This window comes from Choristoneura fumiferana, chromosome 19, assembly GCF_025370935.1.
Source record: "Choristoneura fumiferana chromosome 19, NRCan_CFum_1, whole genome shotgun sequence".
Lineage (NCBI taxonomy): Eukaryota > Metazoa > Arthropoda > Insecta > Lepidoptera > Tortricidae > Choristoneura > Choristoneura fumiferana.
The window spans coordinates 933,557-961,556 of NC_133490.1; the positions used below are offsets into that span (position 1 = coordinate 933,557).

The 28,000-nt window shown below is 38.2% G+C and overlaps 1 protein-coding gene across 2 annotated transcripts; it reads right to left on the bottom strand.

Annotated features, from left to right (window-relative positions):
• Positions 1-433: 433 nt before the first annotated feature.
• On the bottom strand, positions 434-26,146 carry LOC141438685 (facilitated trehalose transporter Tret1-like). Of its 2 annotated transcripts, none has more exons than XM_074102580.1 (3): positions 25,888-26,146; positions 12,968-13,107; positions 434-3,528 (listed from the first exon to the last, which is right to left on the bottom strand). In XM_074102580.1, exon 3 carries the CDS (start codon positions 3,473-3,475, stop codon positions 2,198-2,200), a length of 1,278 nt encoding a protein of 425 aa, XP_073958681.1. In that variant the 5' UTR covers positions 3,476-3,528; positions 12,968-13,107; positions 25,888-26,146; the 3' UTR covers positions 434-2,197. The 2 variants fall into 2 exon arrangements, with proteins under 2 accessions (XP_073958681.1, XP_073958680.1); XM_074102579.1 differs by having other exon boundaries at positions 438-3,528; positions 12,972-13,107.
• Positions 26,147-28,000: the final 1,854 nt, after the last annotated feature.

The window sequence follows — 28,000 nt, forward strand, 5'->3', positions numbered from 1 at the left end:
ATAAACACCCCAGCGCTGATTTTCAGCCAGCACCTCCAGTTCCTTTTCGACATCATCAAATCTTTTTCTTTTCTGTAAATTGTGTATTATTTTAAGTTTTTTTTATATATACAACAGGCTTGCGTTTAATAAAGTTATGTCTATGGCTATTTGTCATAGTGGGGTTCTAAAGATCTAAAGGAGGCCGAGGTTCATTTAAGTAATAAAAATCTTGGCGGTCTAGTGATTGTCCTATCGCCTCCCAACCAAATGATCGTAGGATCAAACCCGGGCTCACATTTCTGAGTTATTCTAAATTCATGTGCGAATTTGCATTTCAAATTTACCATGAACTTTACGATGATGGAAAACATCGTAAGGAAACCTGCACAGACCTGCGAAGCAATTCGATTGTGTGTTATCTCCAAGGACCGGAATTTCTCATAGCAAAAATCAAACGTCAAAGGATGAACATAAGTTTTATCGACTATCGATAAATATTTCAGCAATTAATAAAACAGAAAATAGTAAGTACTTTAAAAATAGCACTTTTTAAGTTAGTTACAATTAAAATATAAAGAGCTTGAGCTGCTTCAAATTAACTTTACATTTAGAGCAGTATATCGTTGAAGAATCTTCATTGTAAATAAGTAAGGGATGTTTTTTTATCCATTTGTCAATTGTTTTTTTTTAGGATTAACCATTTATTAACACGGGAATGACTGAGAAAAACTCAAGCGACATAAATGTCATAATATGTGACGTTGACGCGATTTATTTTATTTTAATATGGAGATGAAAGTCGCTTATCAAAGAGGCCAATGTTACAGAATAATGTTGACTGCGATAACAAGCGAAGAGTCGATTCGATAACATCGATAACTGGAACAGTCGATAAAACTTATGTTCATCCCTTTGATATTTGATTTTTGCTATGAGAAATTTCGCTCCTTGGTTATCTCCAATCCGCACTGGGCACGCGTTGGGACTGCGGCCCATGTCCTTTCATTCTGAAAGGGAACCTGTGCCCAGCTTTGGGACACGTTGGTATATAGGCTGAATAATGATGACAATGAAATTAAAATACTGGCTTTGTTTTCTAAATAAATTATTTAATGAATAAATCGTTTAAGTATCCGTTATGTTAATACTGAAATGTCATTCAGGATCAGGACGTATTATTCTAGCATCCTCTCATACATACAATTATATGGATTGTAGAGGGAACGATGACAAACTCTGAAGTTGTGAAAATGACCATCTTTAAACGGCAAATAACAGTTCCAAATCCCTCCAGAGCGGCGCTAGAGTAGCAAGTGTTTGAATTAATTTAGTAAAGATTGTTCCAAAGTAACTGATGTCAGAAAACGTGGATATTTATCGTTATAAATAAAGCTTTCATTAAGATTGGGGTTTTTTGGAATGTTTTTGTATTTTTTATTTCAATTCCAAATTTTTACTTTTACGGTCATCCCGTAAAACCTGATGAAACTGATGGACCATCAGTGGTGTAGCGGTATAGCACGCGGTACGGAATACTGAGGACCTGGGTTCGATTCCCAGTGACGGTCTTATTTTTCTGGTTTTTCTGTGCATCTATATTTCAGTTTGTATTTTCAATTTAAAGCTTTTATTGCTAAATTAGCTATATTAATTAATATTATTTGCTTAATTGTTAGTGTTTACTTCGAACTCATCTAAATGGTTCCAATGGAAGACCAGCGCCGGCCGTAAGGTTGACATCATGCTGAGTTGGGACCATTTCGTGACAAGATTTGTCTCGATTTCCGTGTTTCATTTTTCGCTGCTTTGTAAATGTCACAAATAAGTGTTTTTCTTTCTTTAAAATTTGCCCCCTTGCTGTTGATGGACACTTTTATGTTAAAGGACTCTGTATATACACACATACAGAGTTTATGGTCTTTCCCTTTACACTCCATAGCTTTACAATTTTTATATGGCAGTTCCTACATCATAAAAAAGCAATTCCCGCGACTTCTCGGTACAAACTTTCCATACTCAGCTGACATAATTATTACAAGGGATTCCTATTCGCAGTTGACTTAAAAAATATAATTATTCCACAAAATAAATAACTTATTTCTAATAAAAATATGACGTTGCAAAAACAGATTCCAATCATCTGTCTACTCATACAACAGCACTTAGCACAATTAAATACATAAAAGTTCAATATCTCACACGAAACTATACTATACTATAGCACAGGATTGCTACACCGCCGGTCAGTATTGTAGAGTTTCAGTGACGTCAACGACTGAACTGACTTCACCTCTTCAGGCGACAGCGGTCTACCCCTGAACTCATCCTCGATATCCTGAAGAGTTCTGTCCTTCGTCTCAGGGAGGAACATCCAGGCTATCACCAGACAATAGCCAACAACACCGGCATATATACAGTAAGCTCCATACAGCCCCAACGTCGCAAACATTTGCGGCATGGTCTTCATTGTAATGAAGAGGTTCCCTGACAAAAACAAAACGCTGATCCCTCCTGCTAAGCTTCTGTATTGGAGAGGGAATAGTTCTCCAGCTATGATGAATGGCAGAGGAACAGTGCCAGTTGCTATTGAGAACATGTGGATGTGAACTAACAAGATCCCTAACATGGGATGGTCAAATGGAAGCATATTGTGCGCTTTCCCATAAGTATAGGCAGCCGTGGAAAGATATGCGAATATGTTGATAGCCACAGTGCCCAGCAACATTGTTCGTCTCTTAACTTTCTTTATAACGAATACAGCTACAGTATTGGAGATGATCCTCTGGACTCCTAAAGAAATTACTAGTAAGGCAACGTTAGCACCTGGTCCAACCACATTATTAAATACAGTTATTGTGTACGCCGCTAAGATGTTAGCACCAGACCATTGTCCTAACGTATAAATATGCATCATGATGAAAATAGGTTTGTAGAATTCTTTCTTTGTGACCGTCATCCTGAAATACGCAGTGTTTCTTTTCACCTTGTTAATGAAACTTTCCGATGAGCTTATCTCAGCCTTCGACTCTCTCACTATCATACTGGTCTCTATGATCGCCTGCAACTCTTCTTCTTCGCCGTCACCTCGCAGCCATCTGAAGACCTTTTTGCTTTCGTCATACCTTCCCTGGTCCGCTAACCAACTGGGCGTTTCTGGTGAGTATATCACTATTAGTAAATCTATGAAGACTATAATGGCGCAGACTAAGGCTGTATGTTGCCAGGTCATGAACGAGCCCATGGTGTGGACTATTAAGACACCTGACGCTATGCATAAGGATATGAGGGTTAAGAAAGCTCCTCTATTCTTAGGGCTGGCGTATTCTCCGATGAGTACAGGTCCGAGGGAGGAGCTCATGCCCATGGACATGCCCTGGAGGACCCTGGCGGCGAGGAGCATCTCGACGCTGCCAGCGGCAAGGACACAGAACCAGCCGACAAGCATGGGGGCAATGGAGACGAGATTGGCTGTCCTTCTGCCGTAGTTGGCCATGACAGACGGCACAACGAAGTTGCCAGCGACCAATGCGAATCCCAGGATTGAGGCTGAAATTAACAGAAAGGAAACTTCATTATCATGAGCAATGGTGATCTTTTTCCATCAGATGACCCGCTTGCTCGTTTTCCTCCCTCTCATTTTTTTTTATTCGACTGGAAGGCAAACGAGCAAGTGAGAGTCATTAAAATAAAACCGGGATCCATGTTAAATAATATATATGCGGTAAATATTTAATATGAAGTTTTGATCGATTATTATAAGCCTACTAGGCTCTGATAGTTTGCCTTTATATAAATACTAGGTGTTAATAGTCTACTATCATGATTTTTTTCAGATTTTTCAAGCCAGTAATTCAGTTTGTGGAGGGGGATACTTGCATTAACTGGAAATTAGGTTTAGAGATGCTTTATTTACTCATAAGAACAATACAGTTCACTTAAAATGAGCTTACATAATATCATTCCTTAAAATTAAACATTTCAGCATGACCGTTGGAGATTTATTGAAGTTACACAGTGTTATAAATGTGTGTTGTTTCAATTTGGTTTTAAAAATACTGAGATACTCACAATCTTTCACATTATTTGATAATTCATTATAAATCCGATCCCCCTCATACATTATGCTACTTTTACCGTAGCCCGTTCTATTTTTTCGCAGTTTTAACTTATTTGTATTTCTTAAGTAGTGTTTGAATTTTCGTTGTGTGAAAGAGATGTCTGAATGTATTTTATTTGTTGGGATCTTTTTTACGAAAATGCATATTGAGTATGTGTATAACTGTCTTATGTTGAACAGTTCTACTTTCTTGTATAGTAATTGGGTGTTCGGCGGAAGACCAGTGCTGGTTTTCAACCAGCGATATGCCTGAGCCGGGACCTTTTTATAGCGGCAACATTTCCTATTGTTATTTTTACTTATTATGTGTCATTGCTGTTATAAATAAATTATTTTCTTTCTTTCTTTTCATTCTTTCTTTCATATTTAAATAGGGTCTTTATTGATTTGTTTTGAGATCTTTGTAATTTTTGTAGGTTTGTTTTGGCAGCAGGTCCCCATATTTCGATTAAATAATCTAAGTGTGATTTTATTAACGAATTGTATATTGTCAAGCGAGCGATTAGTGCTGTAGAACTTATTATTTCCCTCCCTCAACCCTTAAAAAAAAGAGAAAAATTGTTTTACCACACGTACAATATTTTTCAAAGACCTTTCCAATTATAGCTTTCAAAAAAATTATCCTTACTTTACATGTTTACCTAAATACCTAAGTTTTTTTTTTCTTTGGCCGCTTTGTCGACATACTCGCAGTTAACAAGTATATTCATGCAAAATTACAGCTTTCTAGCACTAGCGGTCTCTAAGCTAAGCCGCAAACGGGTGGACAAGGCAAGGGTTCCTTGTTATTAAACATATTCACAACAGTTTCATGTTCAAAAAAGGGTTCCTTGTCTATGGAACCCTAAAAATTGAATAACACATCTAGGCTACTTTTTATCCCGATATTCCCACGGGATAGGGATAAAATCTTGAAATAACAACCGCTGGGCTTAGAGTCATGAAGTTTGGCATGGTTGTTAAAATGTAACGTCAATGAAAACCACGATGTAATTTTAGGGAATTCCCACGAGAATTTAATAAAATCCCGGAATTTCAATTCAACTGCTGTATCTAATGATTTACGCTAGTAGCATAATATGTTATGTATATGATCTAATGCAAATTTTAAAATTGCCACGCACGCCCCAACAGGGCCACATTTTTTATAATTTTACATAAAAGGTGTTGCTACTGAATACTGAAATGATAAACGTCATTGAAAGAGATAATAGAATTCGTTGCAGTTGAAACCACGCAATGGATTACGTAAATGTCGTGCAAAGTTATCTTTATTGGTGTCATACTTGTCGATCGAAGTGCTAAGATCGTCAAAGGAGATAAAATTAAGATGCTAAATTAATAAAATTTTACAAAAAATATATAAATTATGATGCATTCTTGGGGCATAGCAATTTTAAAATTAATATATTACCTCTACATTAATTAGCTTTCGCTTCTCAAGCAGAGGATCGTGGGTTCAAACCCCGGCACGCACCACTGAAAATAACCACGAGCCTTACGGTGAAGGAAAACATCGTGAGGAAACTTGCACAAACCAGCGAAGCAATTTAATGGTGTGTGTGAAGTTCCCAATCCGCACTGGGCCCGCGTGGGAACTACGGCCCAAGCCATTGTGAGAGCAAGTGGAGAGTGAGCAGTGGGACATTGTAATATAGGCTGGGATAAATAATTTAATTAGCTATACATAATACAATACAAATATTCTTTATTAATCACCAAGCAGTAGGTACAGTGACATTACAAAAATAAAAAAAACAGGTAGACAATAGGCGGTCTTATCGCTAAAAAGCGATCTCTTCCAGACAACCAATTACTCAGAAATTAATAAATATGAACAGACTACTGTAGGTGTAATACTTATTATGTATACGAGTACGATGTTTCGAGAACACATTGAAAAATTCTGAATGAAAGGATTACAAGTAAGTTTTTGGTAAAAAAAAACATTTTTAATACAAGCTTTTTTTTGCTGACTGTACCTACTTTTTGTTGACTGTCACCCAAACTAAATTTGCATACCAAATTTCAAGTCGATGCCATTAACCGTTGAAGAGTTCCGTCCTACCAGATTATTGTACTGTCACGCAATCTACATAAAAAAATTGTTCCAGCTGTTCTTGAGTTATAAATGGTGTAACTAACACGACTTTGTTTTTATTATATAGATGTAAATGTACTGTACTAAAATAGGTAGGTAGTAGGTATTGAATTGATTTTTCTTTTTCTTTTTTTTATTATGTTTTAGGTAGTGTTTTGCTTATTGTCAGCCACACTACCATTTCCTTCTTCAAGGTGAGGACCGAAAACCAGCAGCTCTGCCGAGTCCTTTACCTCTTCACAAATTATTTTTTATCTGTTTCTTTCTTTGTATTTTGTTATGTTATATTTTTGGCTTTGTGAATAAATATTCTTTTATTTTATTTATTTTATAAGTATTCTAAATTTCAAGTCAATCCAAACTACTGGAAATTGGTCGAATTTAACTTGCAAGATTTGACTACAGACAGACAGACAACGGGACAAGTGAAATTAGATAAAAGCTTGTTAAAAAACTTGTAATAATTAGACTTTACCCCCAGCATGCGTTATCCATAGTATTCCATAGATCCGGCAGTTGAATTGACATTCCGGGATTTTAGTACATTCCCAAGGTATTCCCAGAAATTAAATGGTGGATTTCAATGGGTAACGTATTTAAAACGCTCGCACCAAATTTATACTACTAAGATTTAATCCCGATCCAATGAGGATGTTTGGATAATTATTTTGATAGTCAAAAACCTCCGACATCGTCATAGTCTAAGAGGTGGCAGGAATTTTTAAAACGATCATGGAAACGGTTAGACTCATTTTTATGTGTTGTAGAGTGGTCTGCTGATGTGAATAATTTTGGTCTGCCTGCTCTCAGTGGGTGCAACTTTGAGATATAGCGCATAAAAGAGGCTTTATTGTTGCGAAAAAAAAACGATAACAGAAATGGTTAGTTTTAGTACATATTAAAGTATGACGTCTCCGCATGTGAAACGAATTGGTCTGCCTGCTCTCAGTGGTTGCATTTCGAAGCTATGACGCGCGCAAGTCGCTTTATTGTTGTGAAAAAAAAACGATAAGGGAAATGGTCAGTTTTGGAACCAATTCCAAGTATGACATCACCGCCGCTGAAACAAGTTGGTCTGCCGGCTCTAAGTGGTTGTATGCTATGTTGCTCGCAAGATGCTTAATTGTAAAGAAAATTCAAGGTAATGGTAATCAATAAAATAAATCTCAGAGACCGTTAGTATTAGAAAACTGTAATTTAGTATAAATATACCTATTTATCACGCCAACAAAGTGGTAAAATAAAAAAAATTAAAAAAAATTTTTTTAGGGTACCTCCCATAGACATAAAATGAGGGTGATTTTTTTTTTCTCAACTAACCCTGTATTGTGGGGTATCGTTGGATAGGTCTTTTAAAACCAATGGGGGGTTGCTAAAACGATTTTTCGATTCAGTGATCTGTTTGTGAAATATTCAACTTTAAAGTGAAAACTTTCATCAAATCGAGCGTCTCCCCCCTCTAAAATCTAAACCGTTGGGTGGAAAAATTTGGAAAAATTAAGGATGGTAGTAAGTATATGAAATTCACAAGAAATATTATAACGACTAAGATTGTTTGAGAATTTGTAGTAGTTCAAGAGTTACTAGCAGCCTAAGGTATAAAACATACCTGAACTTGGAAGATTCCGTACACAATACGAAATCCTTAGAAAAATATTAAGTACTTGATTTTTTCGTAATGGCTACGGAACCCTTTCTTGGGCATGTCCGATACGCTCTTGGCCGGTTTTTATTAATTCAACTTACTTATATAATATAATGTAATCAGCTTTGGTAACAAAGATGGGGATTTCGTAATCGATTCCTGATTTCACGATTACTTGATTTTTCTTTGTAATCCTCATATTAAAGAGTCCGTATTAATTTATACAAATATTAGAAGCAACAAAGTCCCACGGCGAATGGCTGAAGTAGAAAGGTTTTGGTTTGATGCAACCGGGCTTTGTCTGAGGCCAACACGTGGGCGGCTCTGGGGGTGTTGTATGATACCGTGGTCGCTTCGTTCTGCACTGGGGGGACTGAGAGGGTTCGGCAGCACCCGGAGCATCAGAGCAGCCCTATTAAGGGTGGTACTGCTCTCTTTGCTTAGCCTTGGAAGGGGCTAGAAAAGGTGCCCTGAAAAAAGTTCACGCCAAACACACGGAAGGTGTAGTGTAACCGCGACTGCCTTCGCATCTTAAAACACGTGATCGAAATAAAATAAATAATAATAATACTATAAATCAATCGGAAATGAGATTTGGTGCATGGAACGTGCGAACTCTTCTTGATCGTAATGACAACGCCTGCCCAGAGCAAAAGACCGCCATTGTAGTTCGGGAACTCTCTCGCTATAATATCGATGTAGCTGCTCTCAGCGAAACACACCTTGCTGATGAGGGTGAGCTTGTGGAGCAAGGTGGCGGGTACACATTCTTCTGGAAAGGACTCGCCTCGTCCGAGCCGCGAAGGTCAGGCGTAGGATTTGCGGTTCAAGAATCAACTCATTAAGAAGTTACAAGAGAATCCGGTGCACATCTCGGACCGCGTGATCACTTTGCGCCTCCACCTGGATAACAACAACTACCTTAATGTTATCATGTTGTATGTTGGATAAGCTCCGTGGAGTCACTGTATGGAGAGTGTACGACCCAGGGAGCAGATCCTTCTGTTGGGTGATTTCAATGCCAGAGTCAGACAGGACTTTATTGCATGGCCTAATGTTCTAGGTAGACACGGAGTAGGCAGAATGAACGATAACTGACAGCTGCTACTAAATTTCTGTGCACAATTTCATCTTGCAGTTACAAACGCAATGTTCAGACTTCCCGCTAAGCATTAAAACACGTGGATGCATCCAAGGTCCAAACACGCATCTGATAGATTATGCCATCGTACGCCAAAGAGATGTTTCCCAAGTCCTAATCACCCGTGTCATGCGTGGTGCACACTTCTGGACCGATCATAGGCTTGTTGTCACGAAACTTCGTCTCCGCCTCCATCCTCCTTGCCTTGTACATCTGGTAGAACTAAGCCGACGTCTCTAACCGTTGATAGGTTTAAGGATCTCGGGATCAAGGAAAATATACTATGACTCTTGATTGCTGCGTTGCTTCTTTCTAATAAGATCATGGCGATCTTGATGCTGATTGAGGTCTGAAAGTCCAAAACCAAAACACGAGGATTGGTTTGATGAGAATGATGGAGTCCTTAGAAAGGCGATTGATAACCGACGTCCTCTACGGCAGCACAGGGGTACCAATCCATACAGTATGGTGAAGATCAAAAGTAGTGACCTGGAGCTACGCAGACTAGCTCGGGAAACAAAAGACAAGTGATGGCAAGACAAAGCTCGCTATTTGCAGTGGCTTGCAAATACTAATCAGCTAGGGAAGTTCTATGGTGAAATTAAGCCGTTAGTGGCGAAGGCCTTCTTAAAGGTAAGGAAGAAGTGCTGATGCGATGGGCAGAACATTTCAACTCTCTGCTCAATTTCCCAACTTCCTATTGACATAAAGCTGGACTAGCCGCTGAGACAAAGCAAGATTGTTCTTGCTAAGTATTAAGCAACAACAAAATAAGCGAGCGGTCGGCATTGATTTTATACCGGGTGAACTGCTCAAATACGGCGTTGAGGAATTGCATACGGCCGTATGGGAGCTCTTTCAGCTGATGTGGAGAGAAGAGAGTCCCATCAGCCTTGAAAGTCTTATATAAGAACAAAGGAGTACTTCTCTGATGTTAGTCCCTGGGAAAATATTTGCCCGAGTCCTAATGAACCGCCTTAAGGAACTTTCTGAAAAGATATTGCCTGAGACTCAGTTTGGCATTCGAACTAATTCGCGTAACGTGTCCGCACCACCGAAGTTGTCGCCGCATGAGGTAGGACTCAATGCCACCTACATTGGCCCTGCGCAGCACTTCCGTATTCCGCACACGAATCAGACCATTTGATCCTTCAAAGTTTTCGGAGGCATCTTAGGTGGAAACGGTCTAGCATGCGGATGTGCCTGCGATACACCATCCACGCTTCAGCAGAGTACAATAAGTTAGAAACGACCATGGACATGTACACAGAGATCTTTGTGACTAGTTTAAGATCATGCGTATAGAAGAGCTTGAAATCCAACTTATAGAATGCTGCAGCTGCAGCTCCGATTTGGCTGTTAATCTGGGCGCTATTTTGTCACTGCGGCAATTACAGGAAAAGAACAGAGAGCAAAGCCGCCGCATGTGCATCTGCTTCGTCGATCTCGAGAAAACCTTTGATAGTGTCCCTCGAGAAGCTCTATGGGTGGTACACAGTAAGATAGGATGCACAGAAAACTTTGTGAGACTTCTCCGACTCCTGCATGACGACATGCAGTGCTGCGGCGCTCTCGACAGTGAACAATCAAACTTCTTACCCGTTACCTGTGGGGTGAAGCAAGGTTGTGTGCTAGCGCGTGTGTGTGTGACCTTGACGCCGAGATTAACAGCCGAATCGGAGCTGCAGCTGCAGCATTCGGTAAGTTGGATTTCAAGGTTTTCTGTTCGCATGACCTTAAACTAGTCACAAAGATCTCTGTGTACACAGGCACATCCGCATGCTAGACCGTCTCCACCTAAGATGCCTCCGAAAAGTTTGAAGGATCAAATGGTCTGATCATGTGCGGAATACCGAAGTGCTGCGCAGAGCCAATGTAGGTAGGTGGCATTGAGTCCTACCTCATGCGGCGACCACTTCGGTGGTGCGGACACGTTACGCGAATGTCAGAGCAGCGGGTGACGAAGCGCGTCTTCTGGTCAGAACTTGAGGATGGCAAGCGTAAGCATGGCGGACAAGTTTTGAGGTATAAGGACGTGTTAAAGAAGACCATGAAAAGTTGCACCATAGTGCCGTCTCAGTGGAAGAACGAGGCCGCTAACCGACAGGAGTGGAGAGCTAAGGTGAAGGCTAAACCTCCACGACTTTGAACTGAGACGGCGCTGTGACTTATAACCAAGCGCGATAATCTGAGAGCCCGACTATCTGCGGCAATCAGTTATAATTAGTGTAATCAGCTTTGGTAACATAGATGGGGATTTCGTAATAGATTCCTGATTTCACGACGCTTTAACTCCGACGGTGTCGTTCATGCGCTTGCAAGTGGCACTTAGCCAAACTTCTTAGAGAAGACTTCTTATACAAGTAAGTTGAATTAACAAAAACCGGCCAAGAGCGTATCGGACACGTCCCAGAAAGGGTTCCGTAGCCATTAGGAAAAAATCAAGTACTTAATATTTTTCTAAGGATTTCGTATTGTGTACGGAATCTTCCAAGTTTAGGTATGTTTTATACCTTAGGCTGCTAGTAACTCTTGAACTACTACAAATTCTCAAACAATCTTAGTCGTTATAATATTTCTTGTGAATTTCATATACTTACTACCATCCTTAATTTTTCCAAATTTTTCCACCCAACGGTTTAGATTTTAGAGGGGGGAGACGCTCGATTTGATGAAAGTTTTCACTTTAAAGTTGAATATTTCACAAACAAATCACTGAATCGAAAAATCGTTTTAGCAACCCCCCATTGGTTTTAAAAGACCTATCCAACGATACCCCACAATACAGGGTTAGTTGAGAAAAAAAAAATCACCCTCATTTTATGTCTATGGGAGGTACCCTAAAAAATGTTTTTTTATTTTTTTTATTTTACCACTTTGTTGGCGTGATAGATAGGTATATTTATACCAAATTACAGCTTTCTAGTACTAACGGTCTCTGAGATTTATTTTATTGATTACCATTACCTTGAATTTTCTTTACAATTAAGCATCTTGCGAGCATCATAGCTCTGAAATACAACCACTTAGAGCCGGCAGACCAACTTGTTTCAGCGGCGGTGATGTCATACTTGGAATTGGTTCCAAAACTGACCATTTCCCTTATCGTTTTTTTTTCACAACAATAAAGCGACTTGCGCGCGTCATAGCTCCGAAATGCAACCACTGAGAGCAGGCAGACCAATTCGTTTCACATGCGGAGACGCCATACTTTGAATATGTACTAAAACTAACCATTTCTGTTATCGTTTTTTTTTCGCAACAATAAAGCCTCTTTTATGCGCTATATCTCAAAGTTGCACCCACTGAGAGCAGGCAGACCAAAATTATTCACATCAGCAGACCACTCTACAACACATAAAAATGAGTCTAACCGTTTCCATGATCGTTTTAAAAATTCCTGCCACCTCTCAGTCTATCACTTTAAAGTATAATATCTCAAACACAGCTGAACTGATTTTGATAAAAAATGTCTAAGAACCTTCGCTAGACAACTTGCTTTCAAATAAAAAAACGCATTCAAATCAGTTTACCCGTTTAAGAGCTACCGTGCCACAGACAGACACACATAGCGGTCAAATATAAACACCCTTTTTTGCGTCAGGGATTAAAAAATAGCTTGTGTTATTCTGGAATAGATACGTCCAGCTAATGCATACCAAATTTCATACAAATCCAGTAGTGGCGTTAGGGCCGGGCGCGGTGGGGCGACCGCCCAGGGCGCTGGACTTAAAAGGGGGCCTGAAGCGTATACCTTCTAGAAAATTCCCAAAAGTTGGGGGCACCGTGGAAATCTCGCCCAGGGCGCTGGAAGTGCTAAAACCGGCACTGTCAAATCCGTCCACCCGCCCGTTTTAACATGAACGAGTAATTAACATACAACACACACACACAGACAGACAGACAGACACACACATATACATAGGATTGTTTTCAAATGGTTGGAATAATGAGAAATGAATTTGATAGTAAAATAGTTACCTACCTATCCAGGAGCCGGAATCCTTATCGATGGGGATGGCGGAGCCTGGTCGCTCCAGCTGGGGCAGCAAGATGGCGGCGAATCCCATCACGATTCCATGGGACGACATGTTCAGACATACTCCTGCCGTCACGAAGCACTGGAAGAAGACATTTTATTTATTTGTTAAGTTAGATTCATGACACTGAATAAAATATATTTGCTAACAATAACCTTCTAGTTATCTGAATAAATAAATTTTATTATTATTATTATTATTAAAAAAAAAAAATTGCTTGTAACTTGTAACATACTCGTACATAACTTGAGTGACTATAACCTAACCAACAAAAAGTTGGAAGACCCCCGACATTGTCACTGGAAAGTTCAATATCTCAAAAACGGCTGAACCGATTTTGATAAAACATGTTGAAGAAACATCGCTAGAAACCCTGCTTTCAAATAAAAAAAACCGCATTCAAATCGGTTTACCCGTTTAAGAGCTACGGTGCCACAGACAGACACACACACGGACACACAGACACACATAGCGGTCAAACTTATAACACCCCTCTTCTTGTGGGGGTTAACAAAACTAAGGCCTACTAGTAGCTAAAAGTTAGGTGATGTCTTACAAAACCAGTTTTGCAATATTAGCATTATTTTTGATCCTAATTAGTAAATTTTGGCTAAACGTCAAGTAGCCAAACTAGTTCAGCTATCCTTTTTTTCAGTGATCTGGAAGACGCCCATTGCAAAACCAAGGCTCCCCCTTAGAACGCCTTAACGCTTCATGTAACGCAAGTTACACTAAAAAGCGGGAAATTAAATCACAAATAAATTAACATAAAACTAAAATTAGTTCTTTTAATTATTTATTTTTGTTATTTATCCACACCAAAAGAAATATTATTGTAGGCTATTTTGAATCCTGTCAATGTGCAAAGTTTCCGCGGAAGACTGGTTTCAATGAGTTAGCAAAGAGTATAAGTACCTATGTAGAAAAAGAGTGGCAACTCTATTGCCAGATTTGCATGTATGGTAGCGCGTAAGCGCTATCTCGCGGGTGTACATAAAACGAAATTTGACATAACACACACATGCACATGCACGCACACAACAAACTTAACGTCCATAAATCCCAGTTTAGACCTGAAGAAAAATTGTGCAAGTTGCATTACATCTCGAGGCCGTAAGTAAAGCAAACGACAAACGAGTTTGAGGTGGTCACTTTGTCAGTCGAGACGAGCAACGTAATACAACTTGCACAATTTTTCTTCCAGATCTAAGCTGAGCTTAATTTCTCTTTGCCAAGACGACGTTTGACATATTTATGTCAATTTCGTTTTAGCATCTCATAACAGAGGCGCTGAAGTGCCCGTAAAAAAGTGACGTTTTAAGTGTGCCCCCTCTGGAGTTAGCGAGTAACTATTCTAACTAATTAACTAGCTAACTATAACATCCAAGTGGTGAGAAAGTCTCTCTATTGTGGGCAATATAATAACTATAAGGTTAAGGGTGCTTTAAAATTTACTGCTGTTTGCATGTAACATGTACATTGCAAGTAATATTTACTTATATATACGTAAACTAAACAGGAATCGCATTGACGGACAATGTACTAAACAGTTAAGATTACACTCAAGGTTGTATTACGTATGTTGTAAAATGCACGAGTGGAGTGTTTAATCCTCGATATAGTCAACCTATCGGACTGCAAATCAACCCTGATGCCGATGCCGATAACATTACAGATGCTGATAAAAATGATTTGTGTACAACAACAAGCAGAAGCCGGTGCCGGTGTAAGATTAAGGTTTCTACACGCAGCGGCAGTGCAGCACGTAATAATACATAAACGGGTGTGGCCTGTAATACGAGCAAAAAATTAAAACATAAAGTCCTCGTCACAATCTGAACAACATTAGTTCAGCAACTTTTAAAAATGATGGAGTCTTTGAATTTTCCTTTTTTCATGTTGCCTGGAAGAGATCGGTCTTAAGCGATAAGGCCGCCTATTGTTTGCCTTGTAGTTTTCTTTCTGTGTACCTGTTTTTGGTATCGCTTAATATTTCTGTTTTTTTTTTTTTATTCGACTGGATGGCAAACGAGCAAGTGGGTCTCCTGATGGTAAGAGATCACCACCGCCCATAAACATCTGCAACACCAGGGGTATTGCAGACGCGTTGCCAACCTAGAGGTCTAAGATGGGATACCTCACGTGCCAGTAATTTCACCGGCTGTCTTACTCTTCACGCCGAAATACAACAGTGCAAGCACTGCTGCTTCACGGCAGGATTAGCGAGCAAGACACAATGGTGTACAATACACTGGTGTACAATAATAGTCATTGTATTGTATTGTCTGTTATTTGACAAGTAGGTACACTTCAAACGCACGTTTAAAGCATATAGTATCAGTATCATTTAATTACTACTGTTTGCTCACTAGCTATCTCAGATTATCGGTGCGTAATGACAAGTAAGTAATTTGCAATCTTTCAATCTGGCCCCATACTACGAAGTGCAAAACTCGAACTTCGTATGTTGCCGTCCCGCTCACGCTCAAGTCATTTAATACGCAAGTGAAAGGGGCGATGCGAGACGAACTTCGGTTTTCGAGTTTCGTAGTAAAACCTGTTGACATCATTTCAATTAGACTTAGAGGCCTTATTGTTTAACGCACTCCTAGTTAATTAGAAAATTTCTCATATATGGTAGGTAATAATACGTTTTAATAGGTATATTTTTAAACGACTTCAAAAAAGGAGGAGTTTCTATGTTCCAATGTTTGTATTTTTTTTATGTATGTTTTTTTATGTATGTTTTCTGTGCCCAGCAGTGGGACGTTTATAGGCTGGGATGATGAGGTACTTACTAGCTCGAAGTCGGTGACTCAGCACGACCCCGCAGGATGGATTGAAACCCATAGTATGTAGGTGAGGTAGGCGACTATTGTTCCATTCCTGCTGGCTCGTGCTGAGGCACCGACTTCGAGCTAGTAGGTACCTAGTGCTAGTAAAATCTTTTCGAGGATTTTGTAGTCGGTTCCATTTTTTGTTATTTTTTTATTCATAGGTAATAAGTATAATTTCATAAAAAAATGCCTTGATGTTCTTTAAAAAACTTTTATCTACTGATTTCTTCGCGCGGAAGGGCGTCCGTATGACCTGCGGCGTATTGTTAACACGCGGACACTAGTAAGCGCATTTACTTCATCATCATTATCACATCAGCCACAGGACGTCCACTGTTGGACATAGGCCCCCCCATAGACCTCCAGTTGCCTCGGTTGGAAGCGGCTTGCATCCACCGTGAACCAGGTCATCACAGGTCGCATTTACTTATTCTCTTTCTTTTCTCATCCTCCGTTGGACAGAAAGATGTGTCACCACAAAAGATTGGGATTCCGTGTGTGTGACCATCGTTAAGGATTTTGTCGTACACATCTTGAATGCGTTTGCTTATGTCAAACAAATACTATGGAAGCAGAAGACTTAGACATCGGTTACTCGCTCATTTCTGGCGTCATTTCAATCCATCGTTCTGTCATTCAAAATGGATCGACGAATATGATTAAAAGTTATACATTTAATTTTCATCAGTCCGAACCATCCGTCCGTCAGTCCGTAAAGGTTAACGTTAAATCTCTCGTCATTCTTACCAGAATGAAAGACTGAACTAACGCCAGAATTAACGTCGTAACCGATGTCTTAAATTACACTGGGCTTTGGTTTAGCGTAACTTCTATAAACATCATTGTAATTTACCCGATTACTCCAGATGCGAGTTGATGTTTTACAATCCTATGTTAACAGCTTTGTTTAATTTGAAAACTTATATCTTACTTGCTGCTGGATTAATTTATTCTACTTAATTTTTGTCATACATCTGCATTTATACAGGGCTCTATTTCACTACACTGACAGGTGCGACTATTAGGTACTTTCATACAGAGCCATTTTGAAAATACGCGTATGTTAGTCACGAAACACTACAATTGTAACGCAAACCTTGACATAGCTTTAATCTCATGTCAAGATTTACCGACAAGTCGACAAATAAATATCGACTAGGAAAAATAGTTCTTGTTTCAAAACATAATAAGGTTGCCTGGAAGAGATCGCTCTTAAGCGTGATGGATTGCTACTAAATAAGTCAAAAAGACAATTGTCATTTTTTGCTACACGAATCCTTCCGATTTCTCCCAAAAAAACCCGAAGGTTTTCCTAAGAGCTCACGGATTGTACTTTGCAGAGGTCCATATCAATGAACTAAAAGAATTTATTTGCTTACCCGCGACATTACCTTACCTACCTTACCTTATAAGGTCGCGGGTGAGCAAAGAAATTCTTTTAGTGCATTGCAACGAATAATGTTTTTCCATTGAATTTTATCGAAATGTTCGTAATTATTATCGTGCTCTTTGATAATTCAAAGAGCAAACTATGTTTCAGTACCCATCGTACAACACAGATAATAGGTACAATAATTGATAGAGCTTCGGTCGCAATTGTATTCCGATTAAGAGCAGGCGCGCGCGGCTCACTCCCGCGACTTTGTTCTCCGCTACAAGTAGATGTCTCGGACCCCTAGAGTGTGCTATTTGTTCAGGGGTTGCCGCGCACTGCCTCGGATCGCTCACGTGACGCGCTCGCTCGCGCATTTACGACGCAAGTGATACGAATGCGTTTCTTATTTGTATAATATATTTTACAAAAATATGTCTTTAAATAGGTTTACGCCCCCCCTTTACGCCGCCACTGATCAAATAGAACAAAGTGCTGTCATTAATATTTATAAGTAAAAGACTTGCGATGAATATTTACTCACCTGCTTGTTAATGCTGCAGTGCTGTTTTTAATTTTTACCATCCTTGAAACTACCACTACTAACATCGGAGGGAGCATGAATAAATGAATGACTTGCAGCTACTTATGTCACATAATTTGACCACGTTTTGTTGATTTTGTTGTTCAAAGCGTTAGTCACCTTTACCACACGCGTACTCTTTGAAACATTTGTTAACCACAATTAAAAAAATCCTGATGAAAATTTACAACAACCCAGTCGAACTAACCACTACCTAATTATTCCAGATTAATTTTAAGTCAAATATTGTTTTATAGCAAAATTTTACTTCACTACGTACCTAAATGCTGAGTTAATCGATGTCTTAGTAGTTCAAAAAGCCGGATCAATTTAAACGGTTAAAAAAAATCCGTTCTGACACAAAAATTTACCATTTACCTTATAGGCAATTGTCCTAAGAATTCTAATTAAATATTCCGTCAGATTGTCCAAAAATAACAAAAAATATTTTTTCTTTTGTCAATAAAAAAGAATGGTGCTAAAGCCTTTTTTAACTACGGCGTGACGTTATGCCCACCCGAACTTTGACGCACTTGTCATTTTTTTAACCGACAAAAAATGGAGGAGGCTCTCAAGTTGACGCGTATATATTTTTTTATGCATGACCACGCATAACTTTTTACAGAGTAGTCCGATTTCGATAATTATTTTTTTATTGGAAAGTGTATACCCCGAGGGTGGTCCCATTTTAATTTGATAAAAAAATTCTACCCTAAGGGTAGGAAAACAGGGGATGATTGATTGATCAGTCACTGATTGTACATAATGCATGACCAGGCATAACTTTTTACAGAGTAGTCCGATTTTAATAATTATTTTTTATTGGATTACCCCAACGGTGGAAAAAATGTATAAAATAAAAACTTTTTAACAAAAAACCGCCGAAACAACTTAAAAGCAAAAAATTTTAAGTCGGTGCCTTAACACGAGCCAGCAGGAGTGGACCTATAGTATATATTGGGCTCCAATCCCTTTGCTGGCACGTGCTGAGGCACCGACTTCAAACTAGTACCGAGATTAAAGACCATGTTGTCATGAATAAATGTTTTTTTCTTTCTGTTTATATGGAAAAGTTTCCGTTGTGCCACAGAAAATTAACCATACTGGTAGTCTCCTGGGTAAAAGAAGTATTATTCTATAAATAGAATAATACTAAACTAAACTAAAGTCCATTGTTTAATTATCTATATTTTATCTTCAAACAAAAAACAGTTATTATTTTATTTTATCTTTTGTTAACAAATAAAAAACTGTTTTTATTTGATTGACAAAAGATAAAAATACTTGTCCATTATTTACAGATAATTAAACAATGGATTAAATAGAAAAAGTAATACTTCTTTTACCCAGGAGACTACCAGTATGGAACGGAAACTTTTCCATATATTTTTATACTAGCTTTTGCCCGCGACTTCGTCCGCGTGGAATAATAACTTTGGGAAGTATTTAATTTATTTAGGATACTTCCACAGTTTACTGAATAAAATAAACTGAACTGAACTGAACTGAACTGAACATCCATACATCCATGTTCTTTGGTAAACATAAATATTTTGCGGGTAGCCACATTTTAGCAATACGACGTGTATTCTACCCTACCAACACAAAAGGACTAATTATTATTCCTCATAGTGAACTCTTGACACCTTACGTCCTTTATTGTAAGTTAGGAGGGTAGGATTATAATTAAAACGGCATTTTTACTAAGCATAGCTACACATATTTCCGATAAACATACTTATAGTAAACTAGCTTTTGCCCGCGACTTCGTCCGCGTGGAATAATAACTTTGGGAAGTATTTAATTTATTTAGGATACTTCCACAGTTTACTGAATAAAATAAACTGAACTGAACTGAACTGAACTGAACATCCATACATCCATGTTCTTTGGTAAAACATAAATATTTTGCGGGTAGCCACATTTTAGCAATACGACGTGTATTCTACCCTACCAACACAAAAGGACTAATTATTATTCCTCATAGTGAACTCTTGACACCTTACGTCCTTATTGTAAGTTAGGAGGGTAGGATTATAATTAAACGGCATTTTTACTAAGCATAGCTACACATATTTCCGATAAACATACTTATAGTAAATTTGTTTGGAATTACTTAAGAACTTTCATCCCCATATTTATAGGTCGAAATTTTAAAAGCTCCGGAATAAATGATTTTTGGGTTCCGTAGCTCAAAAGGAAAAAAATCTGTCTGTCAAGATCCTCTATCTCGTAAACACGCGGAGTATCGGTATCGAATTGATATTAAAACCCTAAACTCAGGTCAATAGTCCCGAAATCTGTGAAAAAATCAAACTTCTAAGTCAAGGCAATCAAAGCTACAGTCATTAAAAAGGTGTGTCCATACAAATTGCCTTAACAGAAAAAGTTATAGGGCACTTCCGGCTGTCCTAAAAACTTGGATTTTTTTTGCATAAATCATAATTTTTCATGTCTGACTGTCTATGTCAATAAGCCATCTATTATAACCCCACATTGCGTACTTTTTGCTATGAGCTTAAAGGGCACTGCTAACACTGCATCATTTCCTCTGCTAACATCCCTCGCCGGTAAATATTTCAAAAACGCTTGAATTAAATATCTATTTATTTCTTATAATGTCCAAATGCCAAGTTTCACAAAGAACCATCGATTTATCTTCAATAATGACGATCTTCCATATAAAGTTTCATCCGTTATTTCACCCTCTCACAGGAAGAATTTAAAAAAACGTGCGAACAAATATCTATTTATCTCTTATCACGTGCCCAAATGGCTAGTTTAATAAATATTCATCGATTTATCTTCGATAATGACGACCTTCCATATAAACTTTCAACCCCTATTTCATCCCCTCACAGGTCGAATTTTCAAAAAAGCTCAAACAAATATCGATTTATTTCTTATTAAGGGCCTAAATGCCAAGTTTCATGGTTTTATCTTCGACAGCGACGAACTTCCACCATATTAACTTTCATCCCCTATTTCAATCCCTTAAAACCTTTTTTTCGCAATAAAAGATAGCCTATGTTCTTCCCAAGGTCTATTCTATCTCTTCACCAAATTTCATCCAAATCGGTTCAGCCGTTTAGCCGTGAAAGCGTAACAGACAGACAGACAGACAGACAGAGTTACTTTCGCATTTATAATATTAGTATGGATGGATATAGTATATATAGTATATAGTATATATAGTATAATATAGTATATAGTATATATAGTATAATAGTATATAGTATGGATAAGAGGGGAAAAGAGCATGGGCTGCTGTAGCGCTCCGCCGACACCGTCCAGGAAGCTGGTTCCATATTTTTGGCGTGCGTGAAAATAAGCGAAAAGTGATTTTTAAACACCGGTTATATATCTAAGTTTTATAACTCCGATACAATGATAGTATCGTTATTATCTTCAATAGGCTCTCAAATCGTTACGGATGGGTAAACCAAGGCCACCTCATTATATTGTTGCCATATCAAGCATGCGGGTAAATAGGAAATTTACGAAATCACTGAGATGACCGTCATCACTACAAATAGGTATTTGATAGTTGGCATGGTGACAGCCTACACGGAAAAAACCGGCCAAGAGCATGATGAACACGCCCAAAATAGGGTTAGTAATATTTTTCAAAGGATTTCGTATTTTATACGGAATCTTCCAAATTTAGGTACATTTTATACTTTAGGCTGCTATTTACTCTTAAACTAATAATAATTCTCAAGCAAACTTAACCGTTATAGTTTTCCTTGTAGTTTGATATACTTGCTGTGACTTATTTTTCTTCTTCTTCTTCTCTTTTAAGATATGGCTTTTCTGTCCTAATTAATAGGACAATTTCGCCAGTGTCAAGGTAAACTCTCTTTGTGAGGGACGTTGTACGGTGATTGTAGTTTTTGCAACTTGATAGTAAAATTCCAGAAACCACGTGGAGACAACTTGCGCATTAAAAAATGCCAGACACGAGAGCAAGATAGAATTTTGTGATCACTGTTCACTGTTAAGGTTAATCGCTGCAAAAATTATACTTCAACTAGCCAAAGAAACAGAAATAGCAAAATTAGACATTTTCTACATACGCCATGTTCGAATGCTAGAAATCGAATCTCGACTTATTTTTCAAAAGTGTTTTTAAAAAAAAGACACGTCAAGATCGCTTACCTTCTTTAAAAAAAAAACGAAGTATAGTAGGAAACAATTATTCACTGGCAACTGGCATGCAACATATAACGTGATATACTCGTAGGTAGTTGCATACATTGCATGTCATATTGCTGATTGTATCAATGAACGAAATGTTATGCATGTCATTCAATCAAAGCAGAAGCGAATGACATTATCCAGTGACTATAGCAACGCGGCCGGTTTATCTAGAGTTTTAATTAACAGTTAAATGCTAGTGTTTATAAACATTCGAATGTTAAACTAAAAGTATCTATGTCGACTTCAGTGTTTTAATTTGTCATCTCCCAGGATAACAGGATCAAAGGAATTTGGGCACAAATTTGTGCCTCTGGGAGAGGACAGGTTAAACGCTATATTAGATCCGCCTTGGAATCAAAGATATTAACGGAACCTAATAACCTAATTTTATGTTTAACACGTTCGCGTGACCACCGTCAATATCCGACAAATAGGGTACTATGCGTTGTGACACATAGTCTAATCACGTCAGACTTTATAAAAACGTTAAAGGAACTACGTGGTCGGACGTTCGGTGTTCATAATAAATTGCAGTAGTTCCATCCTTGCGCCGTATCATATTAAATTACCAAAAATCTTGCGCCACATAGTATAACATTTTTTGACTCCAAAAGAGGCGAGGCGACGTTCTTAAATGTGACTACTCACAGACGCACAACGTCGGTGGACGCTGTATTTTGTTCCCGCGCCTATACATTCAGTCATCCTGTTCACGTGACGGAGGACGCGCTCGCGCTGGTCGCGGCAGGTGGATTCAGCAACGAATCTGTCCACGCAGCTTTAGTATTATTTCAATATTTTTGTATGAATAATAGTGTATTTTTGTTATATGTTACATTCTTAGTGATGTAAACTTTTACTCGGATGGGTTTTTTATTGTGTTTAGTGAGTTTTAAGGGAATTTTGATGCTATGGTTCTAACTCAATTACCGACCTATTTCTCACATCTAAACGAGTAATTTCGTAAAGTATATGTGTGTAGTTCTTGCTGTGATAGTATTATGAATAATACTGCTAGATATTATTATCCTCAATTGATTTGAGAGCTTTTTTTTCTTTTAGATTAATAAAAAACTACGAGCATATAAAAATGCTTCTGTGCAAGTCTTCGAGGAAGTTCAATCATCTCGAGAAACATCACCTGACCCTTATAGTGATGACGGGTAGTTTTAGCTTATATGCAGACTACAACCCAGGAGGAGATGAAGGTTCCAGCGCGAGCAGCATTGGCAATATTTCTGTAGGTGCACCAATAAGAGCAACGTCTTTCCAGCAAGTCAACCACAAACTACCCAAGCAGCAAAGACTCTGACTCGGCTAGAATGTTATAGATGAGACTGTATACGCATCCTCCAGTTCAGACAGTATTTTTGACAGTTTTGGCTACCTAAACTTGGCTAACTAAATATCAAAATAAACAACAACCCAAGAAACCAAGGCATGAAGTACTCGGTAAGTATGAGGATGACCTAACATATCGGTATCATCTAATATTAAAATAGAGTCTTAGGAAATGACTTTACTTTGGAGTCTATCTCACTACCACAAGACCCGGCTGAACTGCAACCAGACATAGATTTAGAAAAAACTCTTACAGAATAACTTTGCTACCTGAACAGGAATCAAACTCTAAAAATACCCTGACAGCTTCATTTTTACTCCCTGAATAGGAACCAAGTTCTGAAATTATTGATTGGTAGTGAAGTTTCACATCAAACACCACCCACCATATTCTGGAAATAAAGAAGGTAACCAGCTCTCTATTTTTATCATCGGGAGATCATCCTAGCCATCTTCTTTTACTAGATACTGCAGCATCATGCTCTTAGCAACCGGTAACGACAGTTCTCCAGTATCAACACCGTACCATGAAATGATGGAAACAGATCAAGGATCTCCACAGGCACAGGCACCGGGGAAGGACCGAGCTCAATTTCTCTTTATATTTCATTAATTAAATACAAGATAAATTGGCTAAGCTACAACTACGACATACATCTCGTAGTATCAGTTCGTTACCATTCATTACCGGTTGCTGAGAGCATGATGCTGCAGTATCTAGTAAAAGAAGATGTCTAGGATGATCTCCCGATGATAAAAATTAGAGAGTTAGTTACTTACCCTCTTTATTTCCAGGATATGGCGGTGTTGGATGTGAAACCTCACTATCATCAATAATTTCCGAGCTTGGTTCTTGTTCAAGGAGTAAAAATGACGCTGTTAGGGTATTTTCAGTTTGATTCCTGTTCAGGTAGCAAAGTTATTGTGTAAGAGCTTTTTCCAAATCTACTTATGTCTGGTTGCAGTTCAAGCGGGTCTTGTGGTAGTGAGATAATCTCTGAGGTAAAGTCAATTCCTATATAAGACTATCTAAAATCTCAGATGATACCGATATAGTTAGTGTATCATCATCACACTTCCCGAGTACGTCATGTCTTGGCCTTGGCTTCTTGGGCTATTGTTTATTTTGATACTTGTTAGGCTTCAGTGCCAAACGATTGTCAAAAATACTGTCCGAACTGGAAGATGCATATACAGATTTATCTATAACACTAGCCGAGTCAGAGACTTTGCTGCTTTGGTATATAGTTTGTGGCCGACTTGCTGGAAAGGCATTGCTGTGATTGGTGCACCTACGGAGACGTTACTAACGCTGCTTGCGCTGGAACCTTCGTCTCTTCCTGGGCTGTAGTCTGCATCTGATCCAAACTACCCGTCATCAATATATAGGGTCATGTAATGTTTCTCGAGATGATTGAACTTCCTCGAAGACATGCATAGAAGCATTTATTACGTGCTTGCAGTTTTTTATCCATTTAAAACAAGAAAAAGCCATTTGCCAGTATGATATGGCTGCCGTAATGTGACGTTGATATATTCTTATTTTATAATGTAGCATGATTTTGTCATTTAACGGTTCGATCTTGTTGCCGTAATATGACGTTGCTTTATTCTTTTAGTATAACGTTACATCGCATTGTGACACTACGTCAATTGACGTTTCGATCATGTTGCCGTAATATGACGTTGCTACGTTATTGTAGTATTATGTTACGTCACTATGTGACACAACGTCATTTGACGATTCGATAATATTGTCGTGATATGACGTTGTTAAGAATATGTATAATTACAATATCAGTTGTACGGTAGAACGTCTATAAACGGTGACGATTAATCCCGCATGCGCCGTAACGCTAACTATTTCTGTATACAGTCAAAGCTCAACTTGTAATGACGTGACGTCTCATTGTATGGAAAAAGTTGTGCGATATCGCATTGACCGAAAATTTTGGGCGTACGCGCGAACGTGTTAAGTATTTAATAATTCACGATGTAAATGATGATCAAAATTTATTTAATTTCTTTTAAAAATTCGTTTATTAAATGAAATAACAAATAACCTGTGCCACATTCGCGCCAAATGATCGCGAATATGTAAAAACTCTCGCAAAATGTCTAATTTAGAAACCATACTTTTCATTTCAATGGCATACAATTTCCATACTTAGCTATACATACAGACATACTGTTGTCTGACTACTGTATTGTCAAATAGGCATCAAAAACACATCTAAATACATTTCATTAGAAAAAGGGTAAGCAATCGTGCGGGTCTTTAAATTGAAAAACGCTTTTAAAAAATAATGACAATTACTTATTAAATCAAAATATTGTAAATGACCATAATTATGTCCTTGCTAGTATATATTTGATGAGACATATTTTTTTAAAGTAATTTTTAATAATAAAAAAGACACGCCAAGATTGTTTACATTCTGTTTAAAATATTAATAACAAAACGTAATGTAGCAGATACAGATAAAACAAAAAGTAGAAGCAGCCAACAGCTTATAACAAAAAAAAACCTGTTTCTTGAACGGTGTGATCCAACCCGCCTTTTTCTCCATGATACAATCCATTCACTGATATTCCTTGATTAATTCACTTCCTATATAAACCTAATATATCAGCTACTACATTTTATCTGAAAGTTATCGTGAATTTGCAAGATAATGAAATCAAGTTGTTTTTATTTCCACTCTATTTTATTATACTGTTCTATGTTACAAAAAGAGGTCTTGTGAACGAGCAGCGACCGCTGGAACATTGCCAATGCACCTATCTATAGTTACTATAATACTCCATACAAACTCTCGTGTAATGTAAATAATACTTTGCCTCTCCATAATACAGTAGAAATTGTATTAATTCTTGGCAGTAAAATAAACTTCAGTAAAGTATCGCTCGTAAAACTATGGTGACAGGTTTTAATTTGAGTTGCGGCTTGCTACGAAGCCGCGAAGTGTATTTAAAGCGGTATGGGACGATGTCGTATTAACATTGGCAACGTATAGCAACGTGTTCCAATTAACCACAATCGATGATCTGACTGCAACAAGGTACCATGTATATTCAGTAATTAAAAGTGTGTCGTACGATGAAGCTACTGATTTATTGTTGACGTATTTAATTGATGTGAATAATGCAAAGTAGGCGTTGTTGTATTAAAATGTTTATATAAATCTAGATGTTTGTTTTTGTAAATATATTATTATGTAGGTTTTTAGGCTTACAATAATTTGTAGTTTTAGTTCTATTTTCTCTTCGTTTTTGTAATAACATATATGATATTTATTATAAACATTGTGTAGGTATATAAATCCATCCATCCCAGCCTATATATACGTCCCACTGCTGGGCACAGGGCTCCTCTCAGAACAAGAGGGCTTGGACCATAGTTCCCACGCGGGTCCAGTGCGGATTGGGAACTTCACAAGCACCATTGAATTACTTCGCAGGTTTTTGCAGGTTTCCTCACGATGTTTTCCTTGGTGGTCAATTTATTTGTTAATGTGGTAAGAAAGTGCTTTGCCGTATTAAGTACAGATATTAAGCTATTTTCGACAAAATCGTCAAGGTGTCACTATTCCGCGAATGCCTGCGAAAACTGTCTGCGCAAACGCAGCTCAGCGGCTCAGGAAAAGCGATTATTTAATCAAAAAGAAACGACTACCTACCTACAGTGTTATAACTGTAACGTCAATTTTGCTCTAAATTTTTATACAGGCCTTTATGTTCAGCATACTATAGATCTAGTGGATAATGTTTTTCGATTGTATTTTGTCGGATATTTCGTTCTCTTGCTTTTTTAACTAGCTTCAGTACGCTAGTTGAGAGAGCATGATAAATACCATAGTAAAAATACGTAAGTACGTGTACGCGAACGTAAAAGGTGATCATCTTGCGAAGCGAGCGCAAGACGAGCGAGCTAAAATCGTAACGTACGGCACCGACGGCAGCGCAGCCTTGAATAAAGAAAACTTAATCCTCCTTAAATGAGGGCTATCGTTTTTTGTCTCACTAGATGGCGCACTGTTGCGTGAGGTTTTTAAGTATGGCTTTCAAAGTCTGTTATTACGGGCGTTAAAACAAAGTTTAGATTAAAATCATATTTAATACACCTTAAAACCGTACCATAAAATATCGAGCATGCCACAGTGTTGCATAGTCCCCGTTTTGTTCGGAAAAAAGGGAGGACAAAGGTTTCCGAAAGACAAAATTGGCTCAAAACACAGACATTCATTGCCCCGGAACGCATATTTGCCATAATTAAATTCAGGTATTACAAAATATTCACAAAAATTTTCTAATTAAAAATAAACCCGCGTAGCTCACTCAAAAACTATGAGATTTGACATTTCGGAGACCTCACGCTACACTAGCGCCTCTAGTGGCGAATTCATTCGCGATAGCCCTCATTATCAGTGTGTGTGCGTGCGGCGGGTGCGTGCGTACCGGCGCCAACCGGCGCGAACACATTTAAGCCGCGCGATGTTCTTTTGTTCCTAGTGACCCTACTTGTCCTCTTCTATATATATAAAAAAAGAAACTGACCGACTGACTGACTGACTGACTTATAGATCAACGCACATCCCAAACCGCTGGGGCTAGAAACTTGAAATTTGGAATATATATTCC